We start from the raw sequence: 15379 nt of genomic DNA on the forward strand, positions 1-15379 counted from the left end.
TTATTTTTATTAACAACATATTTTGTGTAGCTATGTCATGTGTTGATAACATTTTTTTTTTCTTTTTTTGGCTCATTCTGCCCCGGTTCCACTGGGAACCCTTCTCAGTGGGGTTGCAGTTATTCCCCATGGGGTTATGGGTTATGCGTTGTGGAACCAACAGCTAATTTCTTTTTTGCTGTTGTTGGAGGGAGAGAATGACTCTGGGCCTAATGTCTTAACCTGTGGCTCTTAATATCTTTCTGGCCCCTCTTCCACAAAATTCACTGAGCCATAGTGGGTGAGTTTTAAGTCTACTTCAGTGATGAGCTTTTAGGAGGCTCTAAATGTCTGCTTTGGTTAAGTGTTGAGTATCCTCAGGGTTTGTCTCCTAAACTATGGCACTGATTATCAGGAACAGCATGGAAGCAGCACTCTTGCTTGTCTCCCCAATTCCTCTCTTGTTTCAGCTGTGGCTTGGCTGAAGAGTGAGAGGTAGATTATCTCCTCAGGTCTCACAACCTTCTAAAAAAGAACAGATTCTACAATGGAGAGTGAAGTAAGCATATTTTAAATGGAATTAGTATTATTAATTTAGGGAGAATTTGATATTTGTGGCCCCTGTTTTAGCCAAGGAATAGTGAGAGCTTGACACTGAACATAATATTTGTCTCCATAGGATTCAGATCTGGTTCCAAATTCTAGATATGGGTTCTGTTACATTGAGTCAATCCCATTGCCACTCAGAAAGCTATTGGTTACTCAACAAGGCCATGTACCTCTTTTGCAGTGGCATGTATATCCTATCCTTCTGAGTTGCTTAGACTTCTGGTTGCTCAGACCACTGTTGCCACTTTCCCCAAGTGGCTTATGTACTTGTTTAGCTCTTTTCTGCACGAGATGGGCTCACTGTTTGGGGACTGGCTCTCTTCCAGATTCCAGCCAGGTCTCTCCATCCTCTGTGCTGGAAGCATATAGTGCCTCAGGCAGGTCAGAAACCTGTTTTGTTTGGGGGACCACATAGATCTCTCTGATCAACAGTTCATTGTGGGTGCTGGGATTTCTGGTACTTGGAGTTACAGGCAGAAACAAACAAACAACACCACCACCACCACCACCAACAAAAAAAAACCCAAAAAAAACTTTGGCTTCATCCCACCCTCTCCAGGGCCCTTCTTTTTAATCACTCTCCCCTGACTCCTGTTGAGGGTTATATCTTTCAGTCTGTCTCCAAGGACAAAGGTTTCTACAGTACTAGTTCATTTTGGATTTAGTTTTATGTGTTTGTTTTTCACCATCTTCCCTCATACCAAACCCTTCCATGCCTATTGTCTGGGCCTTGAGTTGCCTAACAGGCATGTCGCCTACTGGAGCTGGTCCAGATTAGGAACCAGAGACAAGTGAGACCATGTGGCATTTGTTTTACTGTGATTGTGTGAGTTCACAGTATGAACTGCCGTAAGTGTGTCCATTTTTCCACAAATTTCACTGGATACATTTTTCTTAACACTGAGTAGAATTCCATTGTGTAAACATACCACAAATTTTTGTCCATTCATCCAATGTTGGACACATGGATTGATTCCAGTTCTTAGCTATAATGAATTGAGCTGCTATAATGATGGTTGAGAAAATATCAATGTAATGAAACATTAAGCATTTAGGATAAATGCCCAGTAAAGGAATAACTTGGTCTGTTGGTAACTTTATGTTCATCCTTTTCAGGAATCACCATATTGACTTCCATAGTGGTTGTACAAATTTTCATTCCCATCAACAGTGGATGAGGGTTGCTTTTTCCCCACATACTGACCAACATTTGTTGTTGTTAGATTTTTTTTTAAATAATTGCTGTAGCAGAAAGCTTTAGGTTCACTGCAATGAATTTCCAGACCAGGCACAGTTATGGATGAAGGGATATTTATTGAAGTTTACAGATCCTGGGGAAGTTCCAAAATGGCAGAAGAAGCTGGCATGCTTTCACAGGTCCAAGAGGAGTTCACAGCCCCAAAAGCCAAAATCAAAACACCAAAAGCCACACAATAGAAAACACTTCAGGAACTCCAGGAGGAATGGAGGCAATTTGCATAACTTTAGATTGGAATCTCAAATCCACACCACAATTTAGGGTTTGAACCCTAAGATCTATCTACTCCAGCAAGGTGGCTGCAGATCCAAAGTACAAGCTAATAAAACACTGAATATATTTGGGGCCATCTATTCCAATTACCACATTCTGCTCCTGGTCCCCAATAGATTTAAAACCATGACACATTGTAAATTGTATTTAGCCTAATTTTAAAAGCCCCCACAATCTTTATCAGCTTAAGATACTTCCAAAGTCCCAAGTCTCCTCTGAGATTTAAGATTTAATTTTTTAGCTGTCAGTTCTGTAAAATCAAATAAGTTATATACTTTTAGCATATGATGTTACAGAGTAAATATTTTTAACTGTTATAGGGCCTAGCAAGGAGAGACTAGAACAATGCAAACTCAACAACCATCAAGCAAACATCAGACTTCTGCAGTTCAAGTCTGATATGTAAGTGACTATCTTTGGAATTTTTTTTTTTAATTCTGCTCCTTCAACTGGGCAGAGTAGGCAACGAAAACTACCATCCCAGGCCAACAGTCTCTATTATAGCCCTTATATAGTCCTGGTATAGCCAAAACATGTTTGGGTCTCCATGAAAACTACAGTCTATATTCTAATGGCTTTGTCAGCCAGTCAGGGTCATCTCGCCCTGCCTCATGTTACATTTCAGCAGTAGTTCCTAGAACCATGTCCAATTCATGACCACTCTAAGTATTTTTTTATGTTTCTGAAACCAATACCAAGTTGCAGGATACAGCCATATTCTTAATTTAGGAACAAAATGTATTATGACCTTGAAAAGTGGGTTCCTCCTCCAGTCTTTTTCCAAAGAATTTTTATATTTTTATTGGTTTTTCCTCACACATTCTCTACATTGTTTGAATGTAAAACAGTTGGAACATCTTCCTTAATATTGTTTGACAACAGCAACATAAAACTAGTCTCACTGCCTATACTTTTAACTTGTTTGAATTTTTTTTCAGCTTAAACACTTAAATCTTAGAATGCAGCCATCCTTATGCCAGCAGTCCAGTTCCAACAAAGACCTCTGCAGTCTTTTATTCTCTTTAGAAAGTTCATAAGCCAAACCTCCAAGTTCATAAGCTGAGTCTCCAAATACAATTCTCATTACACTTAACATTTTCAAACTGTCATAAGAATCGTCTGTAGTTATAAGTACCAAGTCTATGTCTGTTCTTCTAAAACAGAAGTTACAAAAGAACAAAATCCACATGGTGAGATTCATCTCACCCCACTCTTGGTACCAATTTCTGTAGCAGACAATTTAGGTTTGCTGAAATGAACTTCCAGACCAGGCACAGTTATAGATGAAGGAATATTCATTGAAACATACAGATCCAGAGGACATTACATAATGACAGAAGAAGCTGCCCTGCTTTCGTAGGTCCAAGCAGAGAGAGAAAGACCACAAGTCCAAAAGCCACACAACACAGCACACTTCAGGAACTCCAGAAGAAACTTGGGCACTTTGCATATCTTTAGACTGGAATCTCAGATCCACCACCACACCTTAGGGCTAGACCCTAAGATCTGCCTCCTTCAGCCAGTTGGCTGAAGATCCAAACTATAAAGTAATAAAACACTGAATATACTGGGTGCCATCTATTGAAACAATCACAATTGCCATCCTTACTGGAATAAGGTGGAATCTTATGGTTGATTTAGTTGGTATTTCCCTAATGGTTAGAGAAGCTGAACATTTTCTTAACTGTGTGTTAGCCATTTGTAATTCTTCCTTTGAGAACTTCCTATTTAGTTTTCTGCAGCATTTTTGGCATTTTTTTCTTTTCTTTCTTTTTTTGGTGGTGGGGTCTCACTAGTTCTAGCTGACCTAGAATTCACTATGTAGTCTCAAAGTGACCTCAAACTCTGAGTGATCCTCCTACCTCTTCCTCCCAAGTTCTGGGACTAAAGGAATGCACCTCGACACTAGGATTGTTTGATTTTTTTTTTTATTGCTTCATTTTTGAGATCGTTTTAGACACCAGATATTAGGCTTCTTTCAGTGGTATAGCTGGTAAAAATTTTCTCCCATTCAGTGGATAATCTATTGACTCTGCTTATGGTATGTTTGTCTGTGTAAGAGCTTTTTTTTATTTTCATGAGATCCCATTGGTTGAGTGACTGTTTACTTTTCTAGAATTCTGGGGTATCTTCAGGAATTCTTTCCCTACTCCTATATCATGAAGAGTTCCTCCTATTTTTTTTTTAATTTCAGTAGGAGAAGAGTTTCAAGTCATATATAGGGGTCTTTGATGTATTTGAAATTGATTTTTGTGTATGATGAAATTACAGGGTTTAAGTTCATTATTCTAAATATGATTACCCAATTTTTCCAGCACTGCTTGTTGATGATGCTATGTTTTCTCCAGTCTATGTTATTGGCACTTACGTAAAAGATCAAGTAACTGTAGCTAATTGACCTACGGTTCAGGTCTTCAATTCTGTTCCATTGGTCTATATTTCTGTTTTTATGTGAGTATAATGCTATTTTTGTTACTATGACTTCATAATATTGCTTTAGATCGGGTATGGTAATGCCTCCAGAAATGTTTTGCTGAGGATATGTTTGGAGATTCAAGGCTTGTGCCATTCCATGTGAATTTTGAGATCATTTTTTATCTCTATGTAGAATGATGTTGCTGTTTTATTGGCATTGCATTAAATCTGTACTTTTTTATAGAATTTCCATTTCCTCAATATTAATTCTGACTATACAGGGGCATGGGAGGTATTTCCACTTTCTCAAGTCCTCCTCGATTTCTCTCTTGAGTGATTTATTGTTTTTATGATATAGGCCTTTTACATACTTGGTTAGTGTTATTCCAAGGTATTTAATATTTTGTTGTTTTTGAAAATGGGACAGCCGTAAAGATCTCTTTCTCTGTTTATTTGTCATTTGCATATACAAAGGATACTTATTTTTTGTTCATTGACTTCATATCATGCCACTTTACTGAAGGAATTATTCACCTTTAGATATTTTGAGATGGAGACTTTTGGGTCACTTATGTATAGGATCATGTCATCTGCAAATATAGCTAACTTGACTTCTTCCTTTCTAATTGTATACCTTTTATCTCTGTCTCTCTTCTTATTGCTTGGTCTATGCTGAAGAGCAGTAGTGAGAGTGAACATCCCTGTCTTGTTACCAATCTCAACAGGAATTCTTTGAGTCTTTCCCCATTAAGTGTTATTTGGAATGTAGATGCTTTATACATAGCCTTAATTTTGTTGAGATATAAACTCTCTCTTCATTCTCTCCAGTGTTTTGATCATGAAGTGGTATATTTTGTCAAAGGCCTTCTCTGCATCAATTGAGATGATCATGCAGTTCTTGCGATTAAGTTTATTTATGTGGTGTATTACATTGACCGATTTCCATATGGTGAACCATCTGTGCATCCCTGGGATGAAGCCTACTTGTTCAAGTTGGATAATACTTTTCATATGTTGTTGAATTTTGTTTGCAAGGATTTTTTTCAGGATCTCTGCATCTAAACTCATCAGGGATGCAGGCCCATAATTTTCTTATAGTATCTATGTATGCTTTTAGTATAGGGTGATGCTGGCTTCATAATAGGAGTTGGGGAGGACTCCAGTAATGTCGAACAGTTAGGAAAAATGTTTCTGTTCTTTAATAAATGTTTGATATATTTTAGCTGATAATCCATCTGGTCCTGGACTTTTCTTTGGGAGTGGTTTTTAATACCTTTTCAATCTAGAGGGATGTGATAGGTTTATTTAGAAGATTAACCTGCTCTGAGTTTAGTTTTGTTCAATGTTATGTTGCTAGGAATTCATCCATTTCTTCCAGATTATCCAATTTTATGGAGTAGAGGTTTTAGAAGTATATTCTGATGATTCTTCCAACTTCATTGATATTTGTTATGACCTCTCCTTCTTTATTTCTGATTTTGTTAAATTGAAACTTCTTTTTTTTTTTTTTTTTTTACTTGTTCAAATTGGCCAGGGATTTGTCATTCTGGTTTATATTTTTTTCAAAGAACCAGCATTACATTTCATGAAATTTTTAAAACTTATTTTCTTAGTATCCAATTCACTAATTTCTGTTCTGATCTTGAATATTTCTTTCAATCTGGAGCTCTTGGGGTTGGAGTCTTCTTTTTTCTTCAAAGCCTTTATGTGGACTCCAGGTTATTAATTTGGGAAGTTTCTGTCTTTGTTATGAAGACATCTAGTCCTTGTATTTTCCTCTTAGGACTATCTGCACCACAAATTTTGGTAAGTTGTGTTTTCATTATCATTACATACTAGGAGTTTTACAATTTCTTCTTGCATTTCTTTCATGGTCTATTCATCATTTAAAGGTGTGTTGTTTACTCTTGAGGACCTGGTGGATTTCCTGATGTGTCTGTTGTTGTTAATTTCTAGCTTTAAATCATTGTTATCTGATATGATGCAGGAATTTACTTCAATTTTCCTGAATTTATGGAAGCATGCTCTTAGAGATACTTCTGGTCAATTTCATTTATGCAATTGTTGGTTTTTTGATGGCTTGCTTCCAGTTCGTCAATTCTTTGATCAGGGTCACATACATTGTTGTGTTTTTATGTTGGAATTCAATTTCTGTTGATTTCTCGATGATTTCATTGTAGGCTTCCATTATAGGACTAGACACCCTTTGTGAAGGTCTCTCAGTTTTCTGACTTTCTTTTTTTTTTGTGAGTTGTGTTCTAATCATCTTGTGTTAACATTTTATTTTATTGAGGTGAAGCAAGTTTTTCACCTTGCAGGATCTTCAGTGAGTACTCTATTTTAAATGGGAACCATATTGGTGTACAATGAGGTTATATCTGCTGATGCACAGATTGTGGTGATTGCAAGTATACCAAAGGTACTGGAGGAACTGGGAGGTGAGGAACTGGGAGCTCTGGCCTACTCAATCTATTTGCATTCCCTCCTCAGTACAAGGTGATGGGGGGGGGCAGGGATCTGGGAAGCTGAAGTGACAGGGGCAAGAAGCCAGCTCCTACAGTGGCCCATGTACCCTCTTGCTCAGGGGAGTAGCGGTTTGGGTACCCCAAGACCAGTCAACCAGGAAACCTGAGCAAAAGCCTGCTTTTGCAGCCCATGTGAAGGGACCAGCCATCCACCACCCAAGCAAACAGCAGAAGTTCTGGGACCAGGGAACTGGGAGGTGGGGGGAAAAACAGGAGCTCTGGCCTATTCACTCTTAGTGCACACCCCACAGAGCAGGGGATTAAGGAGTTGGAGACCCAGGAGCTATTCAATTAGGAAGGTAAAGCAAGGGGCCTGCTTCCACAGAAATAAAAGGTCTACACAGCCTCAAGGCAGCAGTGGGGAGCCTTGACCATGAAACTGGGAGGTGGTGAGGGAACAGGGAGCTCTGACGTACTGTACTCACTCCCTCACTCCACATGCACACCATTGAGAGCAGGGGATCCAGGTGTTGGGGACCCAGTGGCCATTCACTCTGGAAGGCAGAGCAAGGGGCCTGCTTTGGCAGCAAGCACTCAGGGTCCAGGAAACCCCAATACAGCAACAGGGAAACTGGGTTATTTTGAATTTTTACCAGTTTATTATATTTCTATTAGCATTATTATTGACTATTCTAGTTTTCACAAAATGCAAAATATGGGGCAGGAGAGATAGCTTAACAGTTAAGGTGTTAGCCTGAAAAGCCTAAGGACCCAGGTTCAATTTTCCAGGACCCACGTTAGCCAGATGCACAAGGGGGTACACGCATCTGGAGTTTGTTTGCAGTGGCTGGGGCCCCTGGCACGCCCATTCTCTCCCTCTGTCTGTACTGACCTATTTCTGTATCTCTCTTTCTCTCTAATAAATAAAAAGAAATAAAATATTTTAAAATGGGAAATATGCTTATAATATTAATTCTATAGTTTAGAAAGAAAATTATCAGGTAACATAATAAATAATAATTTATAAAAATAGCTTTTATTAAAGTATACATAGGTAGAGATATTTTTTGACTTTGAGAGAAATCAATGAATAGAAAATTACCTCAAAAAGATATACTTCAAGCTTCAAAGTTTTTGTAACTTAATGAAACACTAAAATCATGAATTTTGTTATTTATTTTTTTAGCTACCACAAGGGTTGTTTTTTGATCAGGTGTGTATTCTTATTTGTTTATCATCTTATTCTATATGATAAAGCAGCTTTAATCAAAGTCATTGAGTTCCAGTATTTCAGGGATATAAATTAAAATTTTCATTTTATATGACTACCTAGAAGCAATTTGCATTTAATCAATGTCTGTATCATAGTCAGAAAGTGCTAAAAATGTACAATATGCCTTGTGAGTCACCTTTTTCAACTTGAACTCTCATTTTCAGAAATAACAACATCATTTTTAGTTGCATACTAAAATAGGCCATGATATGATGTAACCTAGATATTTCCTTCAGGCTAAATGAACTATATATGCATTAAAGATTCTTTAGAGAAATACATAGTAATAATGATGGATATGCAGCTCAGGTGAACATTAATTTTCTTAACTTCTTCACATGTCAGTATAAGTAAGTTATTTTGAACTCATGGGAGGTCCATCTTGGCAGGTATTAATTAGTTTACAAGCATCCATTAAAGTGACTAAATATCACTAACATTTTCTTCTTTTGCTGGATTCATTCACTTATTTATACACTTAAAGTGCTTAAGCATAATTTTATCTCATCTATTGACCATGTGTTTTATTAATGTACTTACAAAACTCTCTATGCAAAGTTCTATAGGACATTCAACTCAAATGACCCTGAGAAAATGGATAGTAACATTAGTTGTGAGCTGAATAGAAATGTGGAATTATAAATCTTGTAATTAAGAACCTTAATTTGTGTAAATTCTATAGGTGATTTGTATGGGTATAGATGTGAGAATCAGTAATTTTGTGTATAATCTGTTAAGGTGATAGACTAATGTAAGGCCTAATTTTTCATTCTGTGGCTATGAACATGGTTTAGAATTCTAGGTTTTAAAATTCCAAAGGAAGGGTAGGCCTTCTTACAATGTGCTCCTCCAGATACAAAATGCTCTGGATATCCATTACTTCACAGTGCCTGACACTACCTACACAAGATCATTATAATAGGAAGATTATGACATCAAAATAAAAGAGAGACCGATTGGAGGGGGAGGGCATATGATGGAGAGTGGAGTTTCAAAGGGGAAAGTGGGGGCAGGGAGGGAATTACCATTGTTTACAATTATGGAAGTTGTCAATAAAAATATATTTAAAAATTATTGAATGTGTTACATTGGTAATATAAATTAATAAAAAATAAAAATGGCTTCACTGACCACAGGTTGGTGTGATAAAGCATTTGAAAACCAAGATCTTTTTTATACATTTCTCTTGAAAGGATTACTATTATGTCATATAATTAATAACCGTTAATTTATTTCTAGGAGCTATGCTTGGGTATAACTGTCATCAAAGGATTTTCTATCAACTTTCCTTTGAAAGATTCTGATCATTTAATTCTACTTTTTCTCCTATATCTGCTTTACATCCAGAGTATGTGTACCTCTGTTTATATATCCTTTAAACCTTCTCTGGTGCCTTTCCTCTGCCTCATTCCCATATTTCTTTCCCTTCAGATAATCTGCTATTCTTAACTCTGAAACCTTTCTTTCAAGAAAATTTTTCTGTGCTGTATACTAATACTACTCATAAATAAAAATGGCTTTTAGCCTCAGGCACACGACTAAAATGAACACTCATCTAAACGCCTTTTAAATTTATTTATTTATTTACTTATTTGAGAGAGAGAGAGAGAATGAGCATGCAAGGGCCTCCAGTCAGTGCAAACAAACTCCAGATGCGTGTGCACCCTTGTGTATCTTGCTTATGCAGGTACTGGGGAATTGAACCTGGGTTCTTAGGTTTCACAGGCAAGCACCTTAACTGCTAAGCAATCTCTTCAGCCCTTTATACACATTCTCTTACCACTTGTTTTTCAAAAAATATTATTAAATTTAAAAAATATGTCCTTGCAATTCAGCCCTAGTGCCAATCAATAAACTCTATTAATTACTTTACTTCATTAAATTATTTTCTTCATATCCTAAGATTATCTTAAATCACATACCATTTTATCACATTATTTACTAATTGGTGAATTTGATCCTAGGTTCACAGTCTTTTGCACAGATTTACATATAATATTAGTAATCTTACCACATGTGAGATATCATTCTATATTCAGAATTTTCCATTTCCTTTAGGGCTTCAATTCAGCCACCTACTTTTATTATGATGCTGTAGATATCATCACTTCCAGGAGTGAATGTTATTCTACTTCAGCCATTTTCAAATCCTTATGGTCTTATGTAATTTTACTTAAATAATATTTTCACTCCAATGCTTTTTAATATTATCCTGTCTACACACAAGTGCACAAGTGCATGTGTACTCACATGTGTAAGTGCATACACACACACCACTTTCCCTGCCAAGCCCTCAGTACAGCTTTATTTTTATGCTGGCATTAATCATTAACATTATATGTTTTATATATTAATTGCTTCAGTTTTATTTCCCTACCAGATTATAAATTATGTAATGTCATGTCCTCATCTATTTATTTCCCTAAACTATCCTTAGGATTAATACTACTTTCTGGTATGTATTCAATATATAATAAGGTCTACTGTAGCATGGGATAGAGAATGCAATCTCCACCATTGACCCATTTTTTTCCTGTAATGCATAAATGCACAGCATACACAGATATTTATACAAACAAAAACCATAGAACAAGCCTACAGGGAGATATTTCAGCAAGCTCAGTAAAATAAGGCTGCATTAAATTGGTCTTCTTAAAACTACATATTTGAATGGTAGTGGGCATAACAGTTTGCTATCCACATTAGGTGCTGATAACAGCCAAGTACCAAAAGCATTTTACTATATAATCAATACATATGACATCTTTGTAGTTCTTCCATTGCTCTGATGTTCCCTCCCCTTCTGGGTCACTACTTATGTATTTACATACATGCATTTCTATTCATTCATCAATCCATCCATCTAATTTCCCCTGAATTTCAAGGCAAAAAGATATTTATCTGCAATATCACTGCTTACATCCAAGTGAAGACTTCTGGTTTGATATGCTTAAGTCTTGTTGATTTTCAATGAGATACTCTGAGAATTGGAGTGTATTTATGAGAGAGAGATCTGAATGTGTAAACAGAGGAATGGGTTCTGATATTTAACCTAAAAGTTTGGAACCTGTATAATTTCTTTTGTAATTAGATATTGTTGCAGTAATTTATTTTGAATAAAATGAGATAACCCCCCAGCAGGGAATAGTGTTACACACCTTTAATCCCAGCACTCCAGAGGCAGCAGTCAGAGGATCTCTGTGAGTTTGAGGCCACCCTGAGACTACATGGTGAATTCCAGGTCAGCCTAGGCTAGAGTGAGACACTACCTTGAAAAACTAACTAAACAAATAAATAAAATGAGAACTTAGCATCTGTCCAGTCCTTGTCCTGGAGAGGGGGCTCACCAGAACACAGCAGAGATCTCATCTCATCAAGCTATGCTAAGTATGGAAGCAGAAAGCAGGGAGATACAATTCCTCCCCCAAGCTGTCTCTTACAGTGAGAATTCCTTTTGGTGTATCAATTATTTCCAATCTGAGTAACCTGAGTAACATGCAACTAATATTTCAGGAGGGGTAACCCAGGAGCCTGCTCAGTCTCAAATGCACAGTGAGGCAGCCATTAAAGACCCAGTGCTCAAACACCATTTTCCAGAAGCAAACTTAGAGACCATACAAGGAATTCCAACCCTGATTTCATTTACTAGAGATTTTAAAGTACAATACTGACTTGATATATTTTGCGGGCATGTAGTGTTGTTAAGTGGTAAAATTTAAGACAGCAAACCTCAATGTTCCTTAAAAAAAAAAAAAAAAAGGCAGGAAGGGCAGGAAGACATACATTTTAATAGGAAAAGAGAAACAAGCAGCATTAGCAACTAGGTGATTTAAAGAGAGAAAACAGACATGTGCACACACAAAGCAAATACAAGCGTAGTCCTGTAAGGTTCAGTTACCTTGGCACAGTGAAGAACACAGACAGGAGAGTGAGGCTGTGTCGTAAATAGGCCACAGTTGTAAGCTGCCATTTTCTCCCAAGATGCCAGCACTGCACTCTAGTTTGTGTTGGGAAACAGCAAAGTTTACAAATAGAATGGTGAGGAAACTGCTGTACAGGCTAGAATAATTTATACATTAATAAATTATAATTCTACAATCCCAAGGGGGTAGAGGTTATAGTCATCAAATAACAGTTGATATTGATATTATGTCCTCTTCATACTGCTGCTTCATTTGTAATAATGGGCATAAAGTAAAATTTACATACAGTATAAAGAATACCAGTTTGATATGATTATATTGATGGTTTCAAGTTTGTTTTTTTACTAATTACTCTGTTCCTTACTTTCCTCCCCTAACACTCCCATGCTTTATCCATACATTGTTGATTTGTTGTGTTTCTGATTTTTATTGTTCTTACATTACTGTTCTTATGTTAGAATGATGGGAATAATGTAATTATCACATAACATATTTACTGTGGCTGGACAGATTGCTCAGTAGTTTATCCTTATATATTTAAGTATTAGTTTGGTTGTATAATTAGCATTACTGATTGATTATTCCTATACATACTAAGAACAGATTATGATAATGGCATTGTATAAGTTCATTGCATAAATTCCTTTATTTATGAAATCCGTATGGTGTTCTGATTCTTCGTCTATATATAATCTTATATCACAAAACTAAAGTTTAGTCTACTCAAATAAAGATGTGGGCTGGCAACATGGTTCAGCATGTAAGGCACTTACCTGCAAAGCCTAACAACCCTGGTTCAATGCTCCAATACCCACATCAAGTCAGATGCACAGTAGCACATACATCTGGAGTACATGTGCAGTGGCTGGAGGCCATGTGTGACCATTCGTTCTGTCTGTATCTCTTTTATTTATCTATCTACTTGAAAATAAATGCAAAAACTACATGAAAAAGAAATAATAACTTAAACTTTTACCTTAAAGACCACCTGTTTGATGTTTGTTAACATTTTTCATTTGATTGCCATGTGACACATTTTTTCTTTCTATCATATTTTCCTGTTACAATTCAAATGAGAACAGTTCAAATTTTCTTGTTTGTCTTGATAATTACTAATGCTATTTATTTATTTAGAATGACACCATTATTTTTTATGAATGTGCTCACAATGTTTTACATAATGAGTTTATTTTACAGTGAAGGGCACACTGAAATTTAGGGAAGAGGATGTACCAATAAGCTGCTAAGACCAGGGGATTTAGAACACAGAAACTGAGCAATTGAAGAAATGTAATTTTCTTGTTATTGTAGCTTTATTTAGCTGCTGTGGCTTATTTTCATGAACTTTTAAGCTCAGCAAACAGTTCAGAATGTTTGTCTACATGTTTCTAGAAATAATTCAATTCTATGTTTATGAAACTGAAATTCAAGGCAACCTAGAGGTTTTACCTGCTAATTGGAATGAGCTAGTGGGCACATTTAATCATAGAGAAAACAGTCTGTATGTTTGAGAAATTTCAAGTGAAATTCAAGATGTTAGATGTGTCTGTAATTTTCAGACCATCTTCATTGAGCAGTCAGAAGTGGATATTCATTTTGTTCCTTTTGCAGCATAATAAAAAATGCATGTTTTTCACCAAAGGCCATTGATACATAAAAAGTTAAAATATTACTCTCGTTATCTAGGGTTTTATTTTGCTCTTTATTTAATGTAATATTTAACTATTTTATATGTTCTTTTACTTGTTGTGACATAATATGATTTAAAGTATTATTTTGTTAAAGTATTTATACTATTAGAATGTTACATATACATGTTAATGCCTTCACCTACCTTTACTAGCATTCAACGCAAAGACACTAACTCACCATGACACCATTAGAAACAACACTGTACACCTATGAGTTTGATGTTTTTCGAGGTAGGGTCTCACTCTGGCATAGGCTGAACTAGAATTTACTGTATAGTCCCAGGGTGTCCTTGAACTCACAGTGATCCTCCTACCTGTGCCTCCCAAGTGCCAGGATTACAGGCGTGCACCCCCACGCCCGGCTTACATATGAGTTTTTAATGTAAATTAATTTAAATCACATTAGGCCAAATTAAATTAAAGTTTCATTTCCTGCTTCACACTAGCTACAGTTTTATTGCTCAATATCCATGTATAGTTATTGGCTACTATACAAGACAACACAGATATTGACCACTACCATTTTTCCACAAGTTTCTATTAAACAGTTATATACTCTCTCACCTGCATTCCAGTGTCACATTTTGAAATACGTGTTCAAATCCAAGTATGCTAAAATAAAATTTTGAAAAATATTCTGATTTAGGATGACATTCATGCTTGAAAACAAAGTGAAGTCTCGTTCATAAATTTATGTAATCATAGTAGTATTTTTTGTGACAAAAGAATCATAGCTCTCTTTTTCTGAGAAAAATTATGTATAAGGAAATATAACATCATATTTTGTTATTACCTTATAACATCTTTTACATTACTATAATAATTCATAATTTTACCACTCCCTGGTTTAAATTTAGTGTCTATATAGACATTTTGTTAAACTCAGGGGTTTAAAATGTTCTTTTGTAAATATGAATCATTCTGTATTTGTTGTTCAAATGGTAATTATTTTTAAAATGACTGAACAACAGAAGAGAGAATGTTCTTATTTACCTTGGAAATGGAGGTCCACTGATGACTTCAGAAAGAAAATTTAGCGATACTCTTCTATTTGAATATACATATTTTTCTAATAAACTATTCATGCTTAAGTATTTTTCCCATTTTGTATAATGCCAGATACCCCCTTTGATATTTAATACTGAATATACATAAATTTTTAGGAGTCATTTCAGGGTGTATCTTTAAAACGTGAATTTTAACTATCAGACATTTTCTTTCATTATTATAATTCGCCTTTCTTATGTTTTAGAAGTACTTCATTGAAGTACATCAGAAAGTGTTATGTAAAATAACAAGAAAAGAAATCTTATTATTAAAACTAGCCATTTAGGAGGAGACTGAATAGTGCATTCATTGCCATTTGTTGCTTTTTGTGACAAAATAGTTTAGAAAATAGCCTTTGGATTATCAAGATGAGCTGAGATCATGAGTATATGGTTGGAAGGACAGGTAATATATATAATTTCTGTGTATACTAGATTGTTTGTACT

At 35.8% G+C, this 15379-nt stretch overlaps 1 protein-coding gene across 1 annotated transcript in view; it reads left to right on the forward strand.

Annotated features, from left to right (window-relative positions):
• Positions 1-15379, forward strand: part of Dmd (dystrophin) — a 2157654-nt gene that overhangs the window by 769802 nt on the left and 1372473 nt on the right. The window contains exon 19 of the mRNA XM_045140973.1: positions 8186-8212. Coding sequence (XP_044996908.1) covers positions 8186-8212 — 27 coding nt within the window. The remainder of the gene's footprint in view (positions 1-8185; positions 8213-15379) is intronic.

The sequence above is a fragment of the Jaculus jaculus genome, chromosome X (assembly GCF_020740685.1).
Source record: "Jaculus jaculus isolate mJacJac1 chromosome X, mJacJac1.mat.Y.cur, whole genome shotgun sequence".
NCBI lineage: Eukaryota > Metazoa > Chordata > Mammalia > Rodentia > Dipodidae > Jaculus > Jaculus jaculus.